Source organism: Neoarius graeffei, chromosome 6 (genome assembly GCF_027579695.1).
Source record: "Neoarius graeffei isolate fNeoGra1 chromosome 6, fNeoGra1.pri, whole genome shotgun sequence".
NCBI lineage: Eukaryota > Metazoa > Chordata > Actinopteri > Siluriformes > Ariidae > Neoarius > Neoarius graeffei.
The window spans coordinates 30,057,141-30,076,254 of NC_083574.1; the positions used below are offsets into that span (position 1 = coordinate 30,057,141).

Sequence of the window (19,114 nt, forward strand, 5' to 3'; positions counted from 1 at the left end):
TCCTGAGCATTGTGATTGGCTGTGCTGGAGAATTCGAATTGGCGGTGCTCTCAAGATGATGCGAGGGTGTGCCCACTACCTGATTTGCACGTAGATGAGGCATAACTTGTGTAGTGTGTTTCACCTGTGCATTTGTGATCTATCCAAAATCCTGATATCTTTCACGCACAGAGCTGTCCATTTTGTGATTTTTAAGCACTAGTTTGTACAGAAGAAAGTAAAACTGATCCAACGCCATCCAAGCTGAAATTGGAGTACTCTACCTCTTGCATTTCATCAAACTCTGGTGGCATCCCTAATAACACTATTGTGCCGTTTATGCAATGACTTGTTTCCTCACAGCCCCCCCACTGGCTTCTCCACTTGGATCCAGATTAAGCAGGACTGAAGTGTGTCGCTCTGCTTGTACAGATGGTCAGCTCATTAGTGGGAGCTGCTCTTGTGTAGTTATACCCCCCGCTCCAAAGGAGTGGGGGGTATACTGGTTTACCTCTGTCTGTCCGTATCTCCTTATTTCCATCAGTCCGAAGCACCCTTTTTCTCAGCAACCACAAATCATGGCCACTTGGTACCAAACTTCAGCTTGGGGTTCTATACCATGCATACTTTATGAAACATAGGGTGGATTTTGATGCCATTTCAAGAAGCAAAATGTGATTTCAACATGCCAGTTTACCAGGATGCTATTTGGAATCCCTGGGGAGAGTACACTGCTCTTTACTTGTTTCAGGGTTAATTATTTGTTGAAGTCAACATTCATAATAAGTGTCCTATTCTTTTGATTGCTTGCATTCTGATGTAAGCGAGAGCGGGGGGATATGTAAGTGAGCAGTAGCTCACAGTTGATCGTGTTTGTGTTACAGTGGCTGGATAAATGTATCCTAAATGTAAACCAGCCAACCTCGGCTATCTCTTGCTCCAAACAAAGGACAGGTGTTTATGTTGAATATTGCAGCAAGTGTCGATACGTCTAGAGCAGGGCTTTTCAAAGTCTGGGGGGCGCCAGAGTTCTTCATGGGGGACACAACGTGAGGAAACATAAACCAGAATAAGTTACTATTGCGGACATTTAGCGAACTTCAGCTAGCCTTTGCCAGAGACAAAGTGGATCGATTTTTAGTACCTAAAGCTACAGTGAGTGAGGAAACAGAGTCTGGGCCAAGCAAAAAAACAGACCCTCCAGGATTTCGCGATGTTGTGATTTGCAAATTCAACCAATTCCCGCGAATTCAGGGCGGTGTTGCAATTATATCCAATCACCGCAACCTTCCCGCAAATTTGACCAATCGTTGGCGTCGTCTTGAGGTGACGTCGACAAACTACCTTCCGCCTTACTTCCGTGTATAAGTTCAAGAGAAGCAGCATGCACTCAGTGTTGCCAGATTGGGTGGTTTTAAGTGCATTTTGGTGGGTTTTGAACATATTTTGGACTGGAAAATGTCAGCAGTATCTGGCAACACTGCATGTGCGAGTCAGTGTTTATATAGGCTTAAATTCTGTTACTGAAAGTGTTATGTTTACAGTGAAGGACTGTGTGCACTTTACATTATTGTTTTACTTAATACAAGAAATTAATGGATGCCAACATTTCTGTCAAAATGGTATTTTATTTTCCATTGTTTAGGCAGCTTCAGCATCATACTGTGAGATTCTGTTCCAATTGTTTGTTTTTTTTCTTCTATGAAGCCTGAGCCATTTATTTTATTAGTTTATAATTATTGTTTAATTTAGTCTTCAGGAGAGACTGCCTGCACACAGTACTACACACATGCAAACTCCTCACCTTTCGGCGAAATTCGCCGTTTTGGTCCCAAAATAGGTCACTTGTGTGAATCGTGTAGATCCGAAGAGTTTTTTTTGGGGGGGGGTAGGCAGGCTACAACGCTATTGTTGCCAAACATTTCACTTACAAGGTTACAGCCAATCAAGATAAACAGTTACTAACACGCTTCTTTTCTATTGGAGTTCTGATCAGCTGGTGCACAACCCACTGCTGGTTGCCAGTCCTCGCTTACGAATATTCCACAGATTCAGACCGCAAAGTCACCTTTTTATAGAGAGATCTGGCAACCTCATCTCGCGACTGAATCTGAATACCAATGGAACAGTTTCCAGCGCGCTCGGGGGTGAATAACCATGGGCGGATCTACCGGGGTGGCATATGCCACTCTAAAAGAAAGCCTTGCCACCCCTGCTGCTACCCCAGTTGGCAGCGACGAATTCAGAGAAAAATTACGGCCAATTTGACATTTACGTGCGCGAATTTCCAATGTCCGACTGTGGCGAATGCAGCACGAGATAACGCCAGAGATTGGTTGTTTTGGAAAATTGAGAGGCGCGAAGCGAGGGAGCCAGGAGTCGCGAGGAAAGGGGTAAAAGCTGATTAACTATTTATCAAAAAATGAAATTATAATGAATGAACAGTGCTAGCATAGTTGCGATGCTGACTTTGAGAGGATAAAAATCAGGTTGGAGAAGGTTATTTAGCTAACTATACATGTAAGGCAAAAAAAGTGTGTTTCCGGTAACCCGACCGATCGAGAATTTCCGCGTCGAAATTGCCGACCGTAAAGTTTTTATTACAAATTTCCCTCGATATTTTAGTGTAAGTGGCGTTAGTTTGTCATAATTTTTTGTTTCAACGCATTCAAGTTGTGAAAGAAACGATAAAAAGTAAAATGTTTTGCCACTTCTATCAGCCCTCCTGGCTGTAATGCAAATTGCTTCCTCTTCAGTATACAAGTGCACTTCCATGGCAGGGAAAAACACTACATTTTGCCGCCTATGTAGTCCCCTATTTATACAAATAGGAGTCATTCAGGATTCAGCCATGTTTTTGCTCCGTGTTTTTGCTCGACCCAAGTTCTACAGTAGGCTAGGCGAGGCGAGGCCGTCTGCTTTTAATGGAAGTAGCCTAGCCTAGGACGTTAAACCATATTTTCACGTTATTTCTTGATAAGGTGTTTTCACATTATCACATGAAAATATCATAACGTGATAATTTCGTATCATGAAATTACGTGATGTTATTACATGATAAATATATTGTAAAAACGTGATAACTCTGTTAACAATATCTTTTCACGTAATTACTTGAGTCTAAGCCAATTTTTTTTTTTTTGAGTGTGGCAGCAATACGCTTCCGCAGATCATAACTCGAACTCTTGCGATATTTTTTTTATTCGTTTAAAGATTTAAAACACTTATTTTATTATGATGTGTGGTATAAAGGATTCTGTGCCAAAATACTATTTTGTAAGATGTTTACTTGTGTTAATTTTTTCGAACAAAATAAAACAAATTAAGAAAAAAAATTTCCTACCTACCGACCTTATTTTAGTATTTCATGTTACCTGAAACACACTTTTTTTTTTTTTTTTTTGGCCTAATGTTAGCTAGGTCTGACATTAGTTTTGTGTAAAGTCGGCCACAAAAGTTAATATTGATTCACCGTCTGTCAAGGAAAACATTGCTATTGGCTGAAGCTTATGATTCAAATATTGAGGATCTTAAACATGAGTTACATCACACGAGGAGAGTACTAGACAGAAAAAAGGGGGAACAGGAGAGTCCTACCACTCTCATGGAGTTCACTGTTTTTGGACCCATACCAAGATGTTGTTTTTTTTTTTTGAGTTGTTCAGGTTGTGTAAAATAGCGGTTGTCTTGCCTGTGAGCAGTGCATCCTGTGAACGAAGTTTTTCATCTCTCAGGCTCATAAAGACTTATTTGTGGTTGACTATGACAGAAAAGAGACTATCAAGTTTGGCTGTACTCAGCATTGAATCAAAGCGCACAAAAGCATTAGATCTTGATAAATTTGTGAAGCGTTTTGCTGAGCAACATGGAAATCGCCGCATTCAGCTGTTGTAGGCATGACAAGTTCATGTTATGCTCACTGGTGAGCCTTTACAAAGCGTGAGGAAAAAAAACTATAAAATGTGACACTGGTGTAAATGGTTTAAATCATGCTGAACTTGAAGCAGTGTTGTTATTGTTGTTTTTTAGTGTCTGTTCTTTTGCATATACAGTATAAAACTGTCCAGAAATGGTATAGACCTCATCTGAGAATGTGTGTTCTTCGTGAACAATAAAGGCATGAGATTAAGTTTATCTGTATGAGTTTGTAAATGGCAGTCTGTGCCCTTTTGTAGTGTGTACATACTATTTGTCGTCAAACTGTGATTAAATTCAGTATATATACATGTCTGTAATACGTTGCCACCCCTCAAAAATTCCTGCCCCCCTCTTGCCACCCCATAAATATTTTTCTAGATCCGCCCCTGATTTCACATAGGTGATGTCTAAGAAAATTGACAGACAGGGATTGGCCAGGTGTGTCCTCTGGGGTAGGTCTGTTAGATAGCACAGGCAGTAATATATACCTTTTTGTAAATAGCCCACTGTGTTGTACACAGGGGTGAAAATTAACTTCTCAAAATATCAAACTTTACCGGCCACTGACAAATAAATGGTACAATTTACCGGCCACTCAACAGTAACTTATTAAGACATGTTTATGGAAAGTTATTTTGTACTGTATTAAATTCAAGATGTCACTGGTTGCAATTTTTTTTGTAACGTAGACTACGAAATGTACTTTTGCGCGCGTGCCGTGTCCCCGTGCATCCTTCTCACCTTTTTCACCCCTGACCAGTTTGCATGCCTGGTACTAGTATTAGTGTTTTTTTTTTGTTTTTTTTTTTTTTTCCTTACATGAAAGCTGAGGCATTTATATTATATTTTAAGGTAACTTCATGTTGTGCTGTGAGGTTCTATGCACTTTAACTTTTGAACCAACAGGTGCATTTGGATAAGTAAAGCCTATTTTTCTGCATTTTTGTAGTCCTGGTAATCTTTTATATTGGTAAAGTTGTTTATAGGACCATTTCTCAGTGGCTGTTTTTTTTTAATCAGTAGTTTTTCGGTAATAACTTAATATTTAACATATCACTCAATTTTAATCACAAAAAGAGAAAATTGCAACAATTTCTTGCAACTTTCAGTTCCTCCCGCAATGTAATCGTAACAAAAACCTAAAAAACACCGCAACTTTCATCGCAATTTTTTGGAAAACCCCCACAACATCAGACATTTTAGCCTGCAACAATCACAAAAAAGGCCTGCGGAATCCTGGGGGGACTGAAAAAAGAAGGAAGTATGACCACGATTATTTAAAGTTTGGATTTTCATGGACTGGATCTGAAGATGCTCCACTGCCACAGTGTGTTGTCTGCCAAGAGGTGCTAGCTAACGATGCTATGAGATGTTTAAAATGTGTAAAACAAGAAAAGCACAGATGTTTAAAATGTGTAAAAAAAAAAAAAAGTTTTAAAAAGCACAGATGTTTAAAATGTGTAAAAGAAAAAAATGTGTACAACAACCATTTTTTTTAAAATACGAATGGAACATTAAGTATAGCAACAACAAAAATTGTGGGGGGGGGGCGCTGTTTATTTGCTCTCTGAGGGGGGGCTGACTCTCTCACACTTTGAAAACCCCTGATCTAGAGAATCTGTCTTTATTTTCCCCCTCCCCAGCCTCCAGTTCGGTAGCTGGTGCTGTCGGGATGACCACATCCGGAGAGAGCGAATCAGATGACTCAGAAATGGGCCGATTACAAGGTAACACTTACTTTTAACCAGTTTTCCTTTGTGGGTGTGGGTTTGGGTTTGGACTGTGTGGTGAATTGTGGGTTGTTGTTTTTTTTTTGTGTGTACAGCTCTCCTGGAGGCACGTGGTCTGCCCCCTCACCTTTTTGGACCTCGTATGTCCCAACTGTTCCATCGTACCATCGGCACTGGAGCAAGTGAGCATCTATCTATCTGTCTGGGTGTCATTCATACATGTTAGGGATCCCTTGAAAGAGTAAATATAGATACATATATAGGCTTTTAATAAAGCTCATGTATTCAAACTGAAAACTTCAGAATAAGTGGAAGAAATTTCAGATATCTAGTTGCAAAGTATGTTTGTCTTTCTGTGTTGCATATGTCTTCTTCCTTTTCTGGGCTTTCTGTGCCAAAAGAACCTGTATGCTAGCAGGAAAGCATCATGTTCTCAAACCCTGTGTGTTGTAATTAATATACCATGCCATTTGTCATAATAAGCAGTTTGAGCGTGTTGCAGGTTCGAAGGCTCAGCAGTTGCTGCAGGGTCTGCAGGCGACGGGGGACGAGTCTCAGCAGCTGCAGGCAGCGATAGAAATGTGCCAGCTGTTAGTGATGGGGAACGAGGAGACGCTGGGAGGATTTCCTGTGAAGAGCGTTGTACCTGCTTTGGTCAGTTCGTCTCATCAGTGGACCATTTCACGCAGCTGCTTTGTTAGTTTGGAGTGAACAATGAGATCAACCTGAAATCGGAAGCAGAAATCCATGCAGTGCTTTGCAGTCCTGACAGGATGTCTTACTAGTTAGCTTTGTAGGTGGTGCCACTACTTCAAGTAGTTCTTATAGACGCATAATGACTTCAAAATTTAAGATGACCGATTACAGATAAGCAGTCCATAACACTATAATGCACTTTAGTGTGTAAAACGTAGAGTAAGGAATGAATAAACGTTGTAGTCGAGTCACTAAACCTCAAGTCCAAGTCAGGTCTAAGTTATGAAAGGAAATTCTGAGTTGTGTCCGAGAACAGGACTCCAACTGCATTGTTTCACGGTGGCTGTTGCTGCCTTTGTGAAAGCGTCTATGCTACTGTGTTGGACTAACGTTACTGCTTGACTGCCCCGTTTTAGTTAATAGGCTACAGAGTAAAAAGCTTGATTATTACTCAGCAAACCCCGTTATCAAGGCAAATAACATGAGAGGGTTAACACTAGCTAGTTCATCAGTCAACAAGCAAGTCCCGCTATGAACATAGTGTGTCACTTTCTTCTCTGGGTGTAGTCTTGCCAAATGACAATTGAAGTTCAGGGTTGTCCCTGTCATCTCCTCGACAGTTCCATATGTAGAAGAACACACAGCAATGCGCGCGCACACCTGCACGAGAAGTCTGTATAAGCAAAGCAGCCAATCCTGGGGCATCCTCTACAGGCATTTTAGCGCCATTAACGTTAGTTTGTTCCTGAACATGACATATGAACAGGTGAATGTGCATTCTCTTGCATGAAATTAGTATAAAAATTAATGTAGATATAAATATCTTGGGGCGGCACGGTAGTGTCGTGGTTAGCGCTGTCGCCTCATAGCAAGAAGGTCCGGGTTCGAGCCCCGTGGCCGGCGAGGGCCTTTCTGTGCGGAGTTTGCATGTTCTCCCCGTGTCCGCGTGGGTTTCCTCCGGGTGCTCCAGTTTCCCTCACAGTCCAAAGACATGCAGGTTAGGTTAACTGGTGACTCTAAATTGACCGTAGGTGTGAATGTGAGTGTGAATGGTTGTCTGTGTCTATGTGTCAGCCCTGTGATGACCTGGCGACTTGTCCAGGGTGTACCCCGCCTTTCACCCGTAGTCAGCTGGGATAGGCTCCAGCTTGCCTGCGACCCTGTAGAACAGGATAAAGCGGCTAGAGATAATGAGATGAGATAAAGATCTTATGCCAAATTATTATGGCATGTTACAAAAAAATAAGAAAAAATCCGAGTTTTCGTCTCCAATTTGCGAGCCTGATTGCAGTTAAGTCACAAGCCCTTAAAATTGGGACAGGAGTCGGACTGGAGTCCGAGTCCTGGACTCGAGTACTACAAGCCTGGAAGGAATTAAGCACGAAGGGCTGGTATGATGCTGTTACCACCCTGATTATATTCCTGTACCAGCAAGCCAGTGTTCTTCTACAGGATTTAGTTTTTACTAGTTAATCAAAGAATAATGTGAAGTGGAGTTATATTAGTAGTAGGTTATTGCAAGTGTTTTAGTTTAATCTTTTAAGGAAAGCCAAATGTACTTCACTCGCTATGTGCTCTGTAAATGCCTGTTTTGCGCTGTTCTCTCTCCCCACAGATCACATTGTTACAAATGGAGCATAACTTCGATATTGTGAGTATGAGCAGTGCTTTATTCAACTTTTATGTACATCATATTTCATGTCCTTTGTTGAGCTGTTTGTTTATGCTATGTAGTAAATGTTTCGTTCCAGCCTTTCCATAGAACACCTGCTTATTTAATATATTCTTTTTTTTTTTTTATTTAATACATAGATTTTATAGTCCTTGTAGTGCAGTACCAAATTAGTTATGTTTAATTCAGTGACTGCCCCTTGCTGTAACACTAGCTCGTCAACGTTTCAGTCGGAAATGCAGTAAGTCGGTGTGCACTGATGATTCATGGATACTTCAAGGGTGAAGAGTGACTGGGTACCAAGAGTTCACACTTGGCTTAATGGATCTTGTCAAGGACGGGGAAATGATCTTAGTGTGTGTGCGTTTCAGATGAATCATGCATCTCGTGCTCTAACGTACATGATGGAGGCTCTGCCACGCTCTTCTGCTGTAGTTGTAGACGCCATTCCTGTCTTCCTAGAAAAGGTGAGTGCCTACAGAATCAAAAATTAGAGCGAGTGAGTGTCTAGTCTCATGGTGTTCATTCCAAACCACACTCACACGGTTGTGAATAGTGTCAAAGTTGTACATGGCCACAACGAATGACAACTGGGCATTTAATTACCAAAGTGTTTAGGAGCCACAGTGAGCAGTTAAAGCGATAGAAAGGGGAAAAACTGTGTGTGAAAAGATTCTCCAACCCTGGTGACTGATGGTTGCATAGTACGTATTTAATACGAATTTTCTTGAATGTAGTTTGGCATGTTGCTAAGACTTGTGGATGAAAAGCACCACAGTTATGTGCCAAGCTTTTTGATCAGTTTTCAGATGTTTTCTGAACAGCCAGCTTGCCAATGTGACTTATGACCTTGAAGGTGATGTGTGTAAAAACAATACAAGATGGCAGTGTGTTTTGATAGCTTTGTTTTTTGGTGGAGACGCATCAATCTTGTGTGTGCGCGCGCGTGCGTAGCTTCAGGTGATCCAGTTTATCGATGTGGCCGAGCAGGCTCTCACTGCGCTGGAGATGCTCTCGCGGAGACACAGCAAGGCCATCCTGCAAGCCGTGAGTACACAGCACACACTCCGTCAGCCACGAAGTAGCTGTTGTGGTTTGCTGTTGGTTAATCAGCCCCCTTTCTTGGATTAATGTGTCATACATGAGCGGTCAGAACTCATAAAAAGCTTTTTATACATTTTGCTTACTCATAACTGTGAATATGTAAACATGCACACCAGGGATCCAAGCACAAAGTGGTTAAGGGTTGGGTTGTGGTGTGGGTCCCCCCCCCCCCCCCCCCCCCCTTCTATTTTACTCTAACCCAGAACAAACACACTACAGCCTATGATCGGTCTATTTAACCCTGTGTGTCTGTCTGTCCTGGTCCGACTGTGTCTCTCTGCAGGGTGGGTTGGCCGACTGTTTGCTGTATCTGGAGTTTTTCAGTATTAACGCTCAGAGGAATGCATTAGCCATTGCTGCTAACTGCTGCCAGAGCATCACACCTGATGAGTTTCACTTTGTAGCCGACTCACTGCCTCTACTCACTCAGAGACTCACACACCAGGTACGTGCACGCACCCTTTTTAAACTGGGCATTTGAGAGGGGGTGTTTGACACGTCATGATGCATTAGCATTCTTGTGAGGTACAGAATTCTGGCATAGCCTTATAGTGCATCAAAAGTAAGGCGGCAGTTTTAAAGATGGTTATTCTTGAGGCACCCTAGGTAGGCAGCAGGTGTAGGTGGCATTAGGGTGCTCTGAAGATAAAGGCAGTCGCATGTTGAAAGCAGCTTATGTGGCTAACTTGCTAGCCATTTTCCTCTTACATGTCACATATACAGTGTTCTAGGACTGACACTGAAGGGTGAACGCACACATTGTATAGGGAACTCAAACATACCGTACTCCCTGTGTAGGCAGACTTCCTGAAAGGACCGCGGTAGATGTGCTTCTGTTTTAAATATCTCTGTGCATAGCGTAGTGATGATTGGCACATGCGTACTACACTATATTGTACACTACCATTCAAAAGTTTGGGGTCACCCAGACAATTTTGTGTTTTCCATGAAAAGTCACACTTTTATTTCCCACCATAAGTTGTAAAATGAATAGAAAATATAGTCAAGACATTTTTCTGGCCATTTTGAGCATTTAATCGACCCCACAAATGTGATGCTCCAGAAACTCAATCTGCTCAAAGGAAGGTCAGTTTTATAGCTTCTCTAAAGAGCTAAACTGTTTTCAGCTGTGCTAACATGATTGTACAAGGGTTTTCTAATCATCCATTAGCCTTCTGAGGCAATGAGCAAACACATTGTACCATTAGAACACTGGAGTGAGAGTTGCTGGAAATGGGCCTCTATACACCTATGGAGATATTGCACCAAAAACCAGACATTTGCAGCTAGAATAGTCATTTACCACATTAGCAATGTATAGAGTGTATTTCTGATTAGTTTAAAGTGATTTTCATTGAAAAGAACAGTACTTTTCTTTCAAAAATAAGGAAAATTCAAAGTGACCCCAAACTTTTGAACGGTAGTGTATACTCTGTGATCACTGTGCGTGTCTGTAGAGTCACACAGATCACTTTTTTTATACAATTCTAGATTTTATGTTTAAAAAAATGCTCCTGATGGTAAGGTTTGATGATTGTTAATGTTGCTTCTGTTATCTTATACACTTGCTTCCATTTCTGCCCCCCCCCCCCCCCCCCCCCCCCCCCCAATTAGGACAAAAAGTCAGTTGAGAGCACGTGTCTTTGCTTTGCCCGGCTGGTAGACAACTTTCAGCATGAAGAGGTGAGACGAGTGTTTGTTAGAGGGTCATGTGCGAAATCACTGTACGTTACCTAATGTCATTGAACCGTTATGTAACTCTCTCACTGTGTTAATGTTTGACCTTGGCCCCCTGTAGAATTTGTTGCAGCAGGTGGCATCACGCGATCTGCTAACAAACATCCAGCAGCTTCTGGTGGTAACGCCACCGGTGCTGAGTTCAGGCATGTTCATCATGGTGGTGCGCATGTTCTCACTCATGTGTTCCAACTGCCCCAACCTCGCTGTGCAGCTGATGAAGCAAAGTAGGGATTTCTCTCTCTCTCGTGCGTGCATACGCATATACTAAATAGGCCTTAATAAATGAAATACACTGATGGTGATGGGGCTAATGAGGTGCATGTGTCTGTGAAGACATTGCAGAGACGCTGCGTTTCCTGCTTTGTGGAGCATCAAATGGAAGCTGTCAGGAGCAAATCGACCTCGTTCCCAGAAGTCCCCAGGAACTCTATGAGCTCACTTCCCTTATCTGGTACTTTCTACTTACTAGATAATTGACTTCGTGTTTATTTGAAACTATTTAGAAACAGTCTTTAGCGCTTCTTGGTGAAAAAATGAACTTTCATATTGTTTAGTAATTACTTTAACCTTGAGTGGAATAATATAAAACAAAAGTGGACTTGGTTATGTGCAATGTACTTAGAAAATTGCATGGTGGTTTAATGATGTGTCCCTTTTTTTTTTTTTTTGAATACCCGAGGTTAAACATAATGCAAAACAAAAGGAACACACAGCTGTTTTGCTTCCAGTGTTTTTTTTTTTTTTTTATTGTAGTGAACTGGATTTTGTTTATTCTGTCAACTCGCATGTTTTTCTTGGGTCACATCTTTCTGCATTAACAGCAACCGCAATCTGTTATGTGCACTTAAATGCTTTTTTGAATGTGTTGTTTTTTTCTTTTCTTTTCTTCCCAGTGTACGTTAAATTGAAGCAAATTGCATGTGTACGTGTATTCTACATGCCCATGTATACTTTCAGCTAATAGACTTATCCAGTAATATTCCAGCTTGTTTGTGTTTTAGTGAGCTGATGCCATGCCTGCCTAGAGAAGGCATTTTTGCTGTCGATGCCATGTTGAAAAAGGGTAGTGCGCACACTACAGAGGCTGCAGTGTGGCAGTGGAGGGATGACCGAGGCCTGTGGCATCCATACAACCGTATAGACAGTCGCATCATTGAGGTAACGGTGTGCTGCTTGTAATGTTTGAAACGCTTACGTGGTCACTGCCTTCTGAATGTGTTTCTAAAACAATTAAAAATTGTGTATATAGAATAATACATTATTTTAACTGTTTATAAAGTTGCAAGTGAAGTACCCCTCATCAAAATAGACTATACAGCCAAAAGTGTGTCGACACCTGACCATCACACCGACGTGTTTGTTGAATCCTCATTCCAGATTTCTAATAACCTCCACTCTTTTTGGAAGGTTTTCCACTGGATTTTGGAGCATGGCTGTGGGGATTTGTACTCGTTCCAGGCACAAGTGCATTAGGCTGGCCCCTTACACTAGAGGATAATCGTGCCGATTTTGGGTCCGATTTGCCCTTTCTGATAATTGCAGGGGCATTCCCGATTCGAGGCTGGTCGGAAGTGATCTTAAGGTCACCGACTGGATCAGAGCCTCCCCAATTTAGAAGGTTTGATATTTGATTAGGAATTGTGTTGTGTGGAAGGAACAGCGATGCACTTTTGAGCAGAAATTCCAGCTGCCTGAGAAGCGTTATGTTTAGCAGCATCTCCAAGGCACTGGAAGGTTGGAGAATGTAAACTACCATTCAAAAGTTTGGGGTCACCCAGACAATTTTGTGTTTTCCATGAAAAGTCACACTTTTATTGACCACCATAAGTTGTAAAATGAATAAAAAATATAGTTAAGACATTTTTCTGGCCATTTTCAGCATTTAATCGACCCCACAAATGTGATGCTCGAGAAACTCGGAGGCTGTCCACACGGCAACAGATTCAGGTGAATCTGATAAAATTGTTTATCGTTTCGGCCTGGCGTCCACACGGCACCGGCGTTTTGGGTGCCCCAAAACGATATTTTTTGAGAACAGGTTCCAGAGTGGAAAAATCTGGCAACGGCGCCGTTGCGAAGTCGTCTGGATGAGTAGAACGGATTTGTTTACGATGACGTCACAACCACATGACTAGAACAAGCAGCACTCTCGCTGTTTTGTATGAACCACTGCATTGCATTCACTTTTGTATACAGCTTTTCTTTTAAATAAACAAGTAACTGAACCATTTCTTGAATTTCTTTTTTTTTTTTTATTGGATAAGACTGCGTTTCAAAATGTTCACACACAATATAAAAAGTTATATAAATTTATATAAAAATGCTTTTCAAAATGTTCACACACAATAAGAAAATTAAGTTATATAAAACTAATTTGTACACACAGAAGGCACGATTTCCTCGCGTAGTTGCAGCCATCTTCTTGTTGTTGTTGTGTGTTCCTGTGAGTGCTTCACGCCGGGTAGAAGAAGGGGTTTATGCGCATGCGTCTACTACTTCTATTGTTCTGGTGTCTCCGATGGGACCGTCCTACAGCGCACGTAGAGGTGTGGCATGTGTATTGCATCGTTTTCAGCAAGCGTTGTGTTGCCATATGTACCTGATATTTTACTGATCCGTTGCCCATGTGGACGCGATATTATTTTTTTTTTAATAAAATCTCGTTGCCGTTGTGTGGATGTAGCCTCAATCTGCTCAAAGGAAGGTCAGTTTTATAGCTTCTCTAAAGAGCTAAACTGTTTTCAGCTGTGCTAACATGATTGTACAAGGGTTTTCTAATCATCCATTAGCCTTCTGAGGCAATGAGCAAACACATTGTACCATTAGGGCTACGTTTACATTAGACCGTATCTGTCTCGTTTTCTTCGCGGATGCACTGTCCATTTACATTAAACCGCCTGGAAACGCCGGGAAACGGGAATCCGCCAGCGTCCACATATTCAATCCAGATCGTGTCAGCTCCGGTGCTGTGTAAACATTGAGATACGCGGATACGCTGTGCTGAGCTCTAGCTGGCGTCTCATTGGACAACGTCACTGTGACATCCATCTTCCTGATTCGCTGGCGTTGGTCATGTGACGTGACTGCTGAAAAACGGCGCAGACTTCCGCCTTGCATCACCTTTCATTAAAGAGTATAAAAGTATGAAAATACTGCAAATACTGATGCAAATACTGCCCATTGTGTAGTTATGATTGTCTTTAGGCTTGCCATCCTTCCACTTGCAAGTGGTAAGTGATATGCGCTGGGATCACACACACAGCGGCTCAGTCCCGAATCACAGCTTGTTCACTTCACTCACGCGCTCTGTGAGCTGCGCAAGGCCGGATTGTGCACCCTCCAGAGGGCACTCGCTGTTCAGGGCGGAGTGATTTGGAGCGCAGGATGCCTGCGGAGCCGAGCGTATCCGTGTATTGGCATTGCTGTGTGCACGCAAATCGTGTATTGGTGTTGCTGTGTGCACACTAATCGTTTTAAAAACGTTAATCTGATGATCCGCTGATACGGTCTAATGTAAACATGGGCTCGAACACTGGAGTGATAGTTGCTGGAAATGGGCCTCTATACAGCTATGGAGAGATTGCACCAAAAACCAGACATTTGCAGCTAGAATAGTCATTTACCACATTAGCAATGTATAGAGTGGATTTCTGATTAGTTTAAAGTGATCTTCATTGAAAAGAACAGTGCTTTTCTTTCAAAAATAAGGACATTTCAAAGTGACCCCAAACTTTTGAACGGTAGTATATGTATAAAAATAACATCTAATAATCATTTTGTTTCATTCTCCCCTTCACCTGTGTACATACCTTATACAACCCCTGGCAAAAAGTATGGAATCACCAGTCTTGGATGAGCACTCATTCAGACGTTTTATTCTGTAGAACAAATTGAGATCACAAACATGATACAATAATAGTCATTCCAAAGTGCACCTTCTTGGCCTTCAGAAACACTAAAATAAATGAAGAAAATACATTGTGATAGTCAGCAAATGTTACTGTTATAGACCAAGCACAGGGAAAAAAAAATATGGAATCACAATTCTGAGGAAAAAAATATGGAATCACTCAATTTTCAGGTAGAAAGTAAGGACTCACCCAGTCAATGTCCTTTCCCTAAATTGACACGTGCCTCAGATTAGATCTGCTCGTTAGTCTGCAGTTAGAAACGGCGCAGTTATCACACCTTGGAGGGCTGCAAGAATCATGGCTCCAACAAGAGAGATGTCTCTTGAAACAAAAGAGAGGATTGTCAAACTTCTTAAAGAAGGTAACTCTTCACGCATGGTTGCCAAAGATGTGGGCTGTTCACAGTCAGCTGTATCTAAGATATGGACCAAGTACAAACAGCATGGGAAGGTTTTTAAAGTTAAGCGTACTGGTAGACCAAGGAAGACATCAAAGCGTCAAGACAAAAAACTTAAGGCCATGTGTCTTGAAAACTGAAAAAGTACAACAAAACAAATGAAGCATAAATGGGAGGAAGCTGGAGTCAATGTACAAGTATGTGACTGAACCGTGAGAAATCGCCTAAAGGAAATGGGTTTTTCATATAGGAAAGCTAAAAGAAAACCATCACTGACACCTAAACAGAAAAGAACAAGACTACAATGGGCTAAGGAGAAGCAATCATGGACTGTGGATGACTGGATGAAAGTTATCTTCAGTGATGAATCACGAATCTGCATTGGACAAGGTGATGATGCTGGAACTTTTGTTTGGTGCCGTTCCAGTGAGATTTATGAGGAGGACTGCCTGAAGAAAACATCCAAATTTCCACAATCCTTGATGATGTGTGGCTGCATGTCAGGCAAAGGCACTGGGGAGATGGCTGTGGTTACTTCTTCAATAAATGCACAGGTTTACACTGACATTTTGGACAGTTTTCTTATCCCTTCAATTGAAAAGATGTTTGGGGATGATGAAATAATTTTCCAAGATGACAATGCATCGTGCCATAGAGCAAAAACTGTGAAAGCATTCTTTGGTGAAAGACACGTCCAGTCAATGTCATGGCCTGCAAATAGTCCAGATCTCAACCCAATAGAAAACTTGTGGTGGAAATTGAAAAAAATGGTCCACGACAAGGCTCCGGCCTGCAAAGCTGATCTGGCAACTGCAATCAAAGAGAGTTGGCACCAGATTGATGAAGAATACTGTTTGTCACTCAAGTCCATGGCTAAGAGACTGCAAGCCGTTATAAAAGCCAGAGGTGGTGCAACTAAGTACCGTATTTTTCGGACTATAAGTCGCACTTTTTTTCATGGTTCGGCTGGCCATGCGACTTATACTCCGGTGCGACGTATATATGTTTTTTTTTTTTCCACCGCGGAATAACTGGAGCTGATGCTGAGTCTGACGACAGCCACGCAGAAGAAGAGGAAACGGCGCTTCATCTGCCGCTGGAGGCAGAGTTGTTCAGAAGCGACACCGAGGATGAGGAATTCAATGGATTTGCTGATTTGGAGTGAAATCATCAGCTTGATAAACTTGATTGACCTGTGTTTTATTATTAATGATGGGCCTATAGTTATTTAAATAAGTTATGTAGTGATTTTAGGCAGTGCTTAATTTGTGAAGTGGGAGGTCCCAGAACGCAGGAGGTGGGTGGGTCCGGCGACTCAAAAAAAAAAAAAAAAAGGCGGGGGATGGTTTACTATAACTTTACGCACATGCGCTTATTGTGTGTGTAAAATAATAATAATAATAATCAGACATTATGATCTTAGAAAACGCTTTAGTGACAAACAGTTACAGACAGTAATATGTCGTGATATTATATTATAAAATATAAATTTTTATTAGTCTATATATTAAATTATATATTACATTTATCTTCTAAAATAACAGACTGTACTCATCACAACCGGTTTATTTCACCATTGGAGATCAGATCACACAAGACATGAGTTAAATGACTCATTTTAAGGATTTAAGTAGGGGATTTAAAAGCGTTTTTTTTTTTTTTTTTTCACTAGACGGTTGTTTTTACTACCGTACCTGTCTTTGGAGATGATATACCTATAGCCTACTTGACCTCTGATTTGATGAAATAAAATTCGACAAAAATGAAGAATGACACTCCTCGATTATGACTACAGCTTTAATAACAAAGATGAAAGAGCCATGGGGCGATAATAAGCCCTACCGGTAAAAATATTCTAAAAGCAAACTGATTAATGCATCAGTAATAGGCTACTAATATTAGTTATAATAATAATATAGGCTATTAGTAATAACGATAGTGATAGTATTAAAGATAGTAGTAGATATTTAAAATAATCAGACTAGGCTACTTACAGGGCAAAGGGCGCGTTATCACTGCTCAGCTGTTCGTTTATTAAATAAACAATGCAGTCGCGCAGTAACCACGCGCCGCTTATCAGATACAATCACAGATTCTATGGATAGAATAACCCTTCAAAAAAGTGCGACTTATAGTCCGGTGCGACGTATATATGTTTTTTTTTTTTGTCTTCATAATGCATTTTTTGGCTGATGCGACTTAAACTCCGGAGCGACGTATAGTCCGGAAAATACGGTACTAGTGATGTGTTTTGAATGTTCTTTTGTTTGTTTTTCATGATTCCATATTTTTTTCCTCAGAATTGAGTGATTCCATATTTTTTTCCCTGTGCTTGGTCTATAAAAGTAACATTTACTGACTTCCACAATGCTTTTTCTTCATTTCTTTTAGTGTTTCTGAAGGCCAAGAAGGTGCACTTTGGAATGACTTTATTATTGTATCATGTTTGTGATCTGAGTTTGTTCTACAGAATAAAACGTGTGAATAAGTGCTCATTCAAGACTGGTGATTCCATACCTTTTGCCAGGGGTTGTACTAGCTCACGCTGCATAATCTATCGGGTCGCTTGTCGTGTGTCAGCATCTCAGTTGTTCCTCATAAGGAGGGTGTGTACTGCACACTTATTTCTCTCAGAGCGCTCCACCACTAATTTATTTATTTATTTATTTATTTATTTGTTCAGCACTCCAAGCGCTTCAAACACTGAACTTTATACAGAGCGAGTTTCTGTGAGATCAAGTCCCCAGAATCTCCATTCTGAAATCGTTTTGCATAATGGCCAAGTGCGTGGTGCGGCATCTCTGTTGAATTGTCTGGTGTGTGGGTTCTTGTGACTTAAAATCTTACTTAGTTAAATCTGCAGGGTTCCCACAGGAATTATAAAAATCTTTATTCCAGACATGTAAAATCATGGGATTTGATTATATTTTGGGCCAAGTCATGGAATATCAGGAAATTTTGTTTGTAGCATGCTTAAATTTTAGTTGCAGTTTTTGCAAAATGGCAATATTTTCCATGCAGTTATTTCATTGAGTTTAAGCAGTGAGAACTATTTTTTTGTACTGAAAACATCTGTGAATTAGTAAATAAAGCTCACAAATTGATGGGTATAAAATACTGTGGCTGGTTTTTGCCTGCTCAGCATTAAGGTGGCCTGTTTTTTCCTGTTCATTATAGGTCATGGAAATTGAGCTTTTTCGTCAAGGAACATGACAGTTGACTTAGAGTGGGAACCCTGACTTTATGTCCGTGGTCTCCCACATTTCCAAAATCAATCAAGTTGAAAGTCTTCATATGTATCTGGCCTTAGTGAGGTCAGGCCTTGATTGTTGGGTGAAATGGCTCGGTGTGCAGTCAGCATTCCGATTCATCTCAAAGGTCTTCAATGGGATTGAGGTCCGGGCTCTGTGCAGGTCACTCAAGTTCTTCCACACCAGCCGTATCTTCATGGACCTTGCTTTGTGCAACAAGGGCATTGTCATGCTGAAACACGTTTGTGCTGGACTCTTATTTCCAATGCTGCAGCATACAAAGACATCCAGTACAATTGTGTGCTTCTAACTTTGTGGCGACAGTTTGAGGAAGAACAACATATGGCTGCTGTGATCAGGTGGCCGTAAACTCTGGGCCATATGTATATCTGATTAGTCTGGGAAACCTTAAATGCTGCTCTGACTGAATTCTGGCAAACAGATGATGAATCTAGAACATGCATAGATGCTGCAACTTGAAGAGACCAACACCAAGGTGACACTTCTCCAAATTTATACTCTTGCGTAGCCTTTCAGCAAAGGTCATGTTGGTTAAAGAGCCAGTTTAGTATACAGTTGTGGTCAGAAGTTTACATTCACAGATGTGAATACCATCATGGCTGCATTGGGCTTTCAATGATTTCTTTGAACTGTTCTTTTTCTGGGGAAGAATGATTGTACAGCATCTTTTAATACACCAAAATAAGAATTTGGTG

At 41.1% G+C, this 19,114-nt stretch overlaps 1 protein-coding gene across 6 annotated transcripts in view; it reads left to right on the plus strand.

Moving 5' to 3' along the window:
• The window catches only part of trip12 (thyroid hormone receptor interactor 12), a 167,863-nt gene that overhangs the window by 69,623 nt on the left and 79,126 nt on the right, over nucleotides 1-19,114 (plus strand). For all 6 annotated transcript variants that reach the window (XM_060923554.1, XM_060923558.1, XM_060923555.1 and 3 more), the window contains 11 exons: nucleotides 5,541-5,624; nucleotides 5,723-5,809; nucleotides 6,130-6,281; nucleotides 7,939-7,974; nucleotides 8,367-8,462; nucleotides 8,950-9,042; nucleotides 9,383-9,544; nucleotides 10,714-10,782; nucleotides 10,898-11,063; nucleotides 11,173-11,290; nucleotides 11,841-11,997. In XM_060923554.1, coding sequence (XP_060779537.1) covers nucleotides 5,541-5,624; nucleotides 5,723-5,809; nucleotides 6,130-6,281; nucleotides 7,939-7,974; nucleotides 8,367-8,462; nucleotides 8,950-9,042; nucleotides 9,383-9,544; nucleotides 10,714-10,782; nucleotides 10,898-11,063; nucleotides 11,173-11,290; nucleotides 11,841-11,997 — 1,220 coding nt within the window. The remainder of the gene's footprint in view (nucleotides 1-5,540; nucleotides 5,625-5,722; nucleotides 5,810-6,129; nucleotides 6,282-7,938; nucleotides 7,975-8,366; nucleotides 8,463-8,949; nucleotides 9,043-9,382; nucleotides 9,545-10,713; nucleotides 10,783-10,897; nucleotides 11,064-11,172; nucleotides 11,291-11,840; nucleotides 11,998-19,114) is intronic.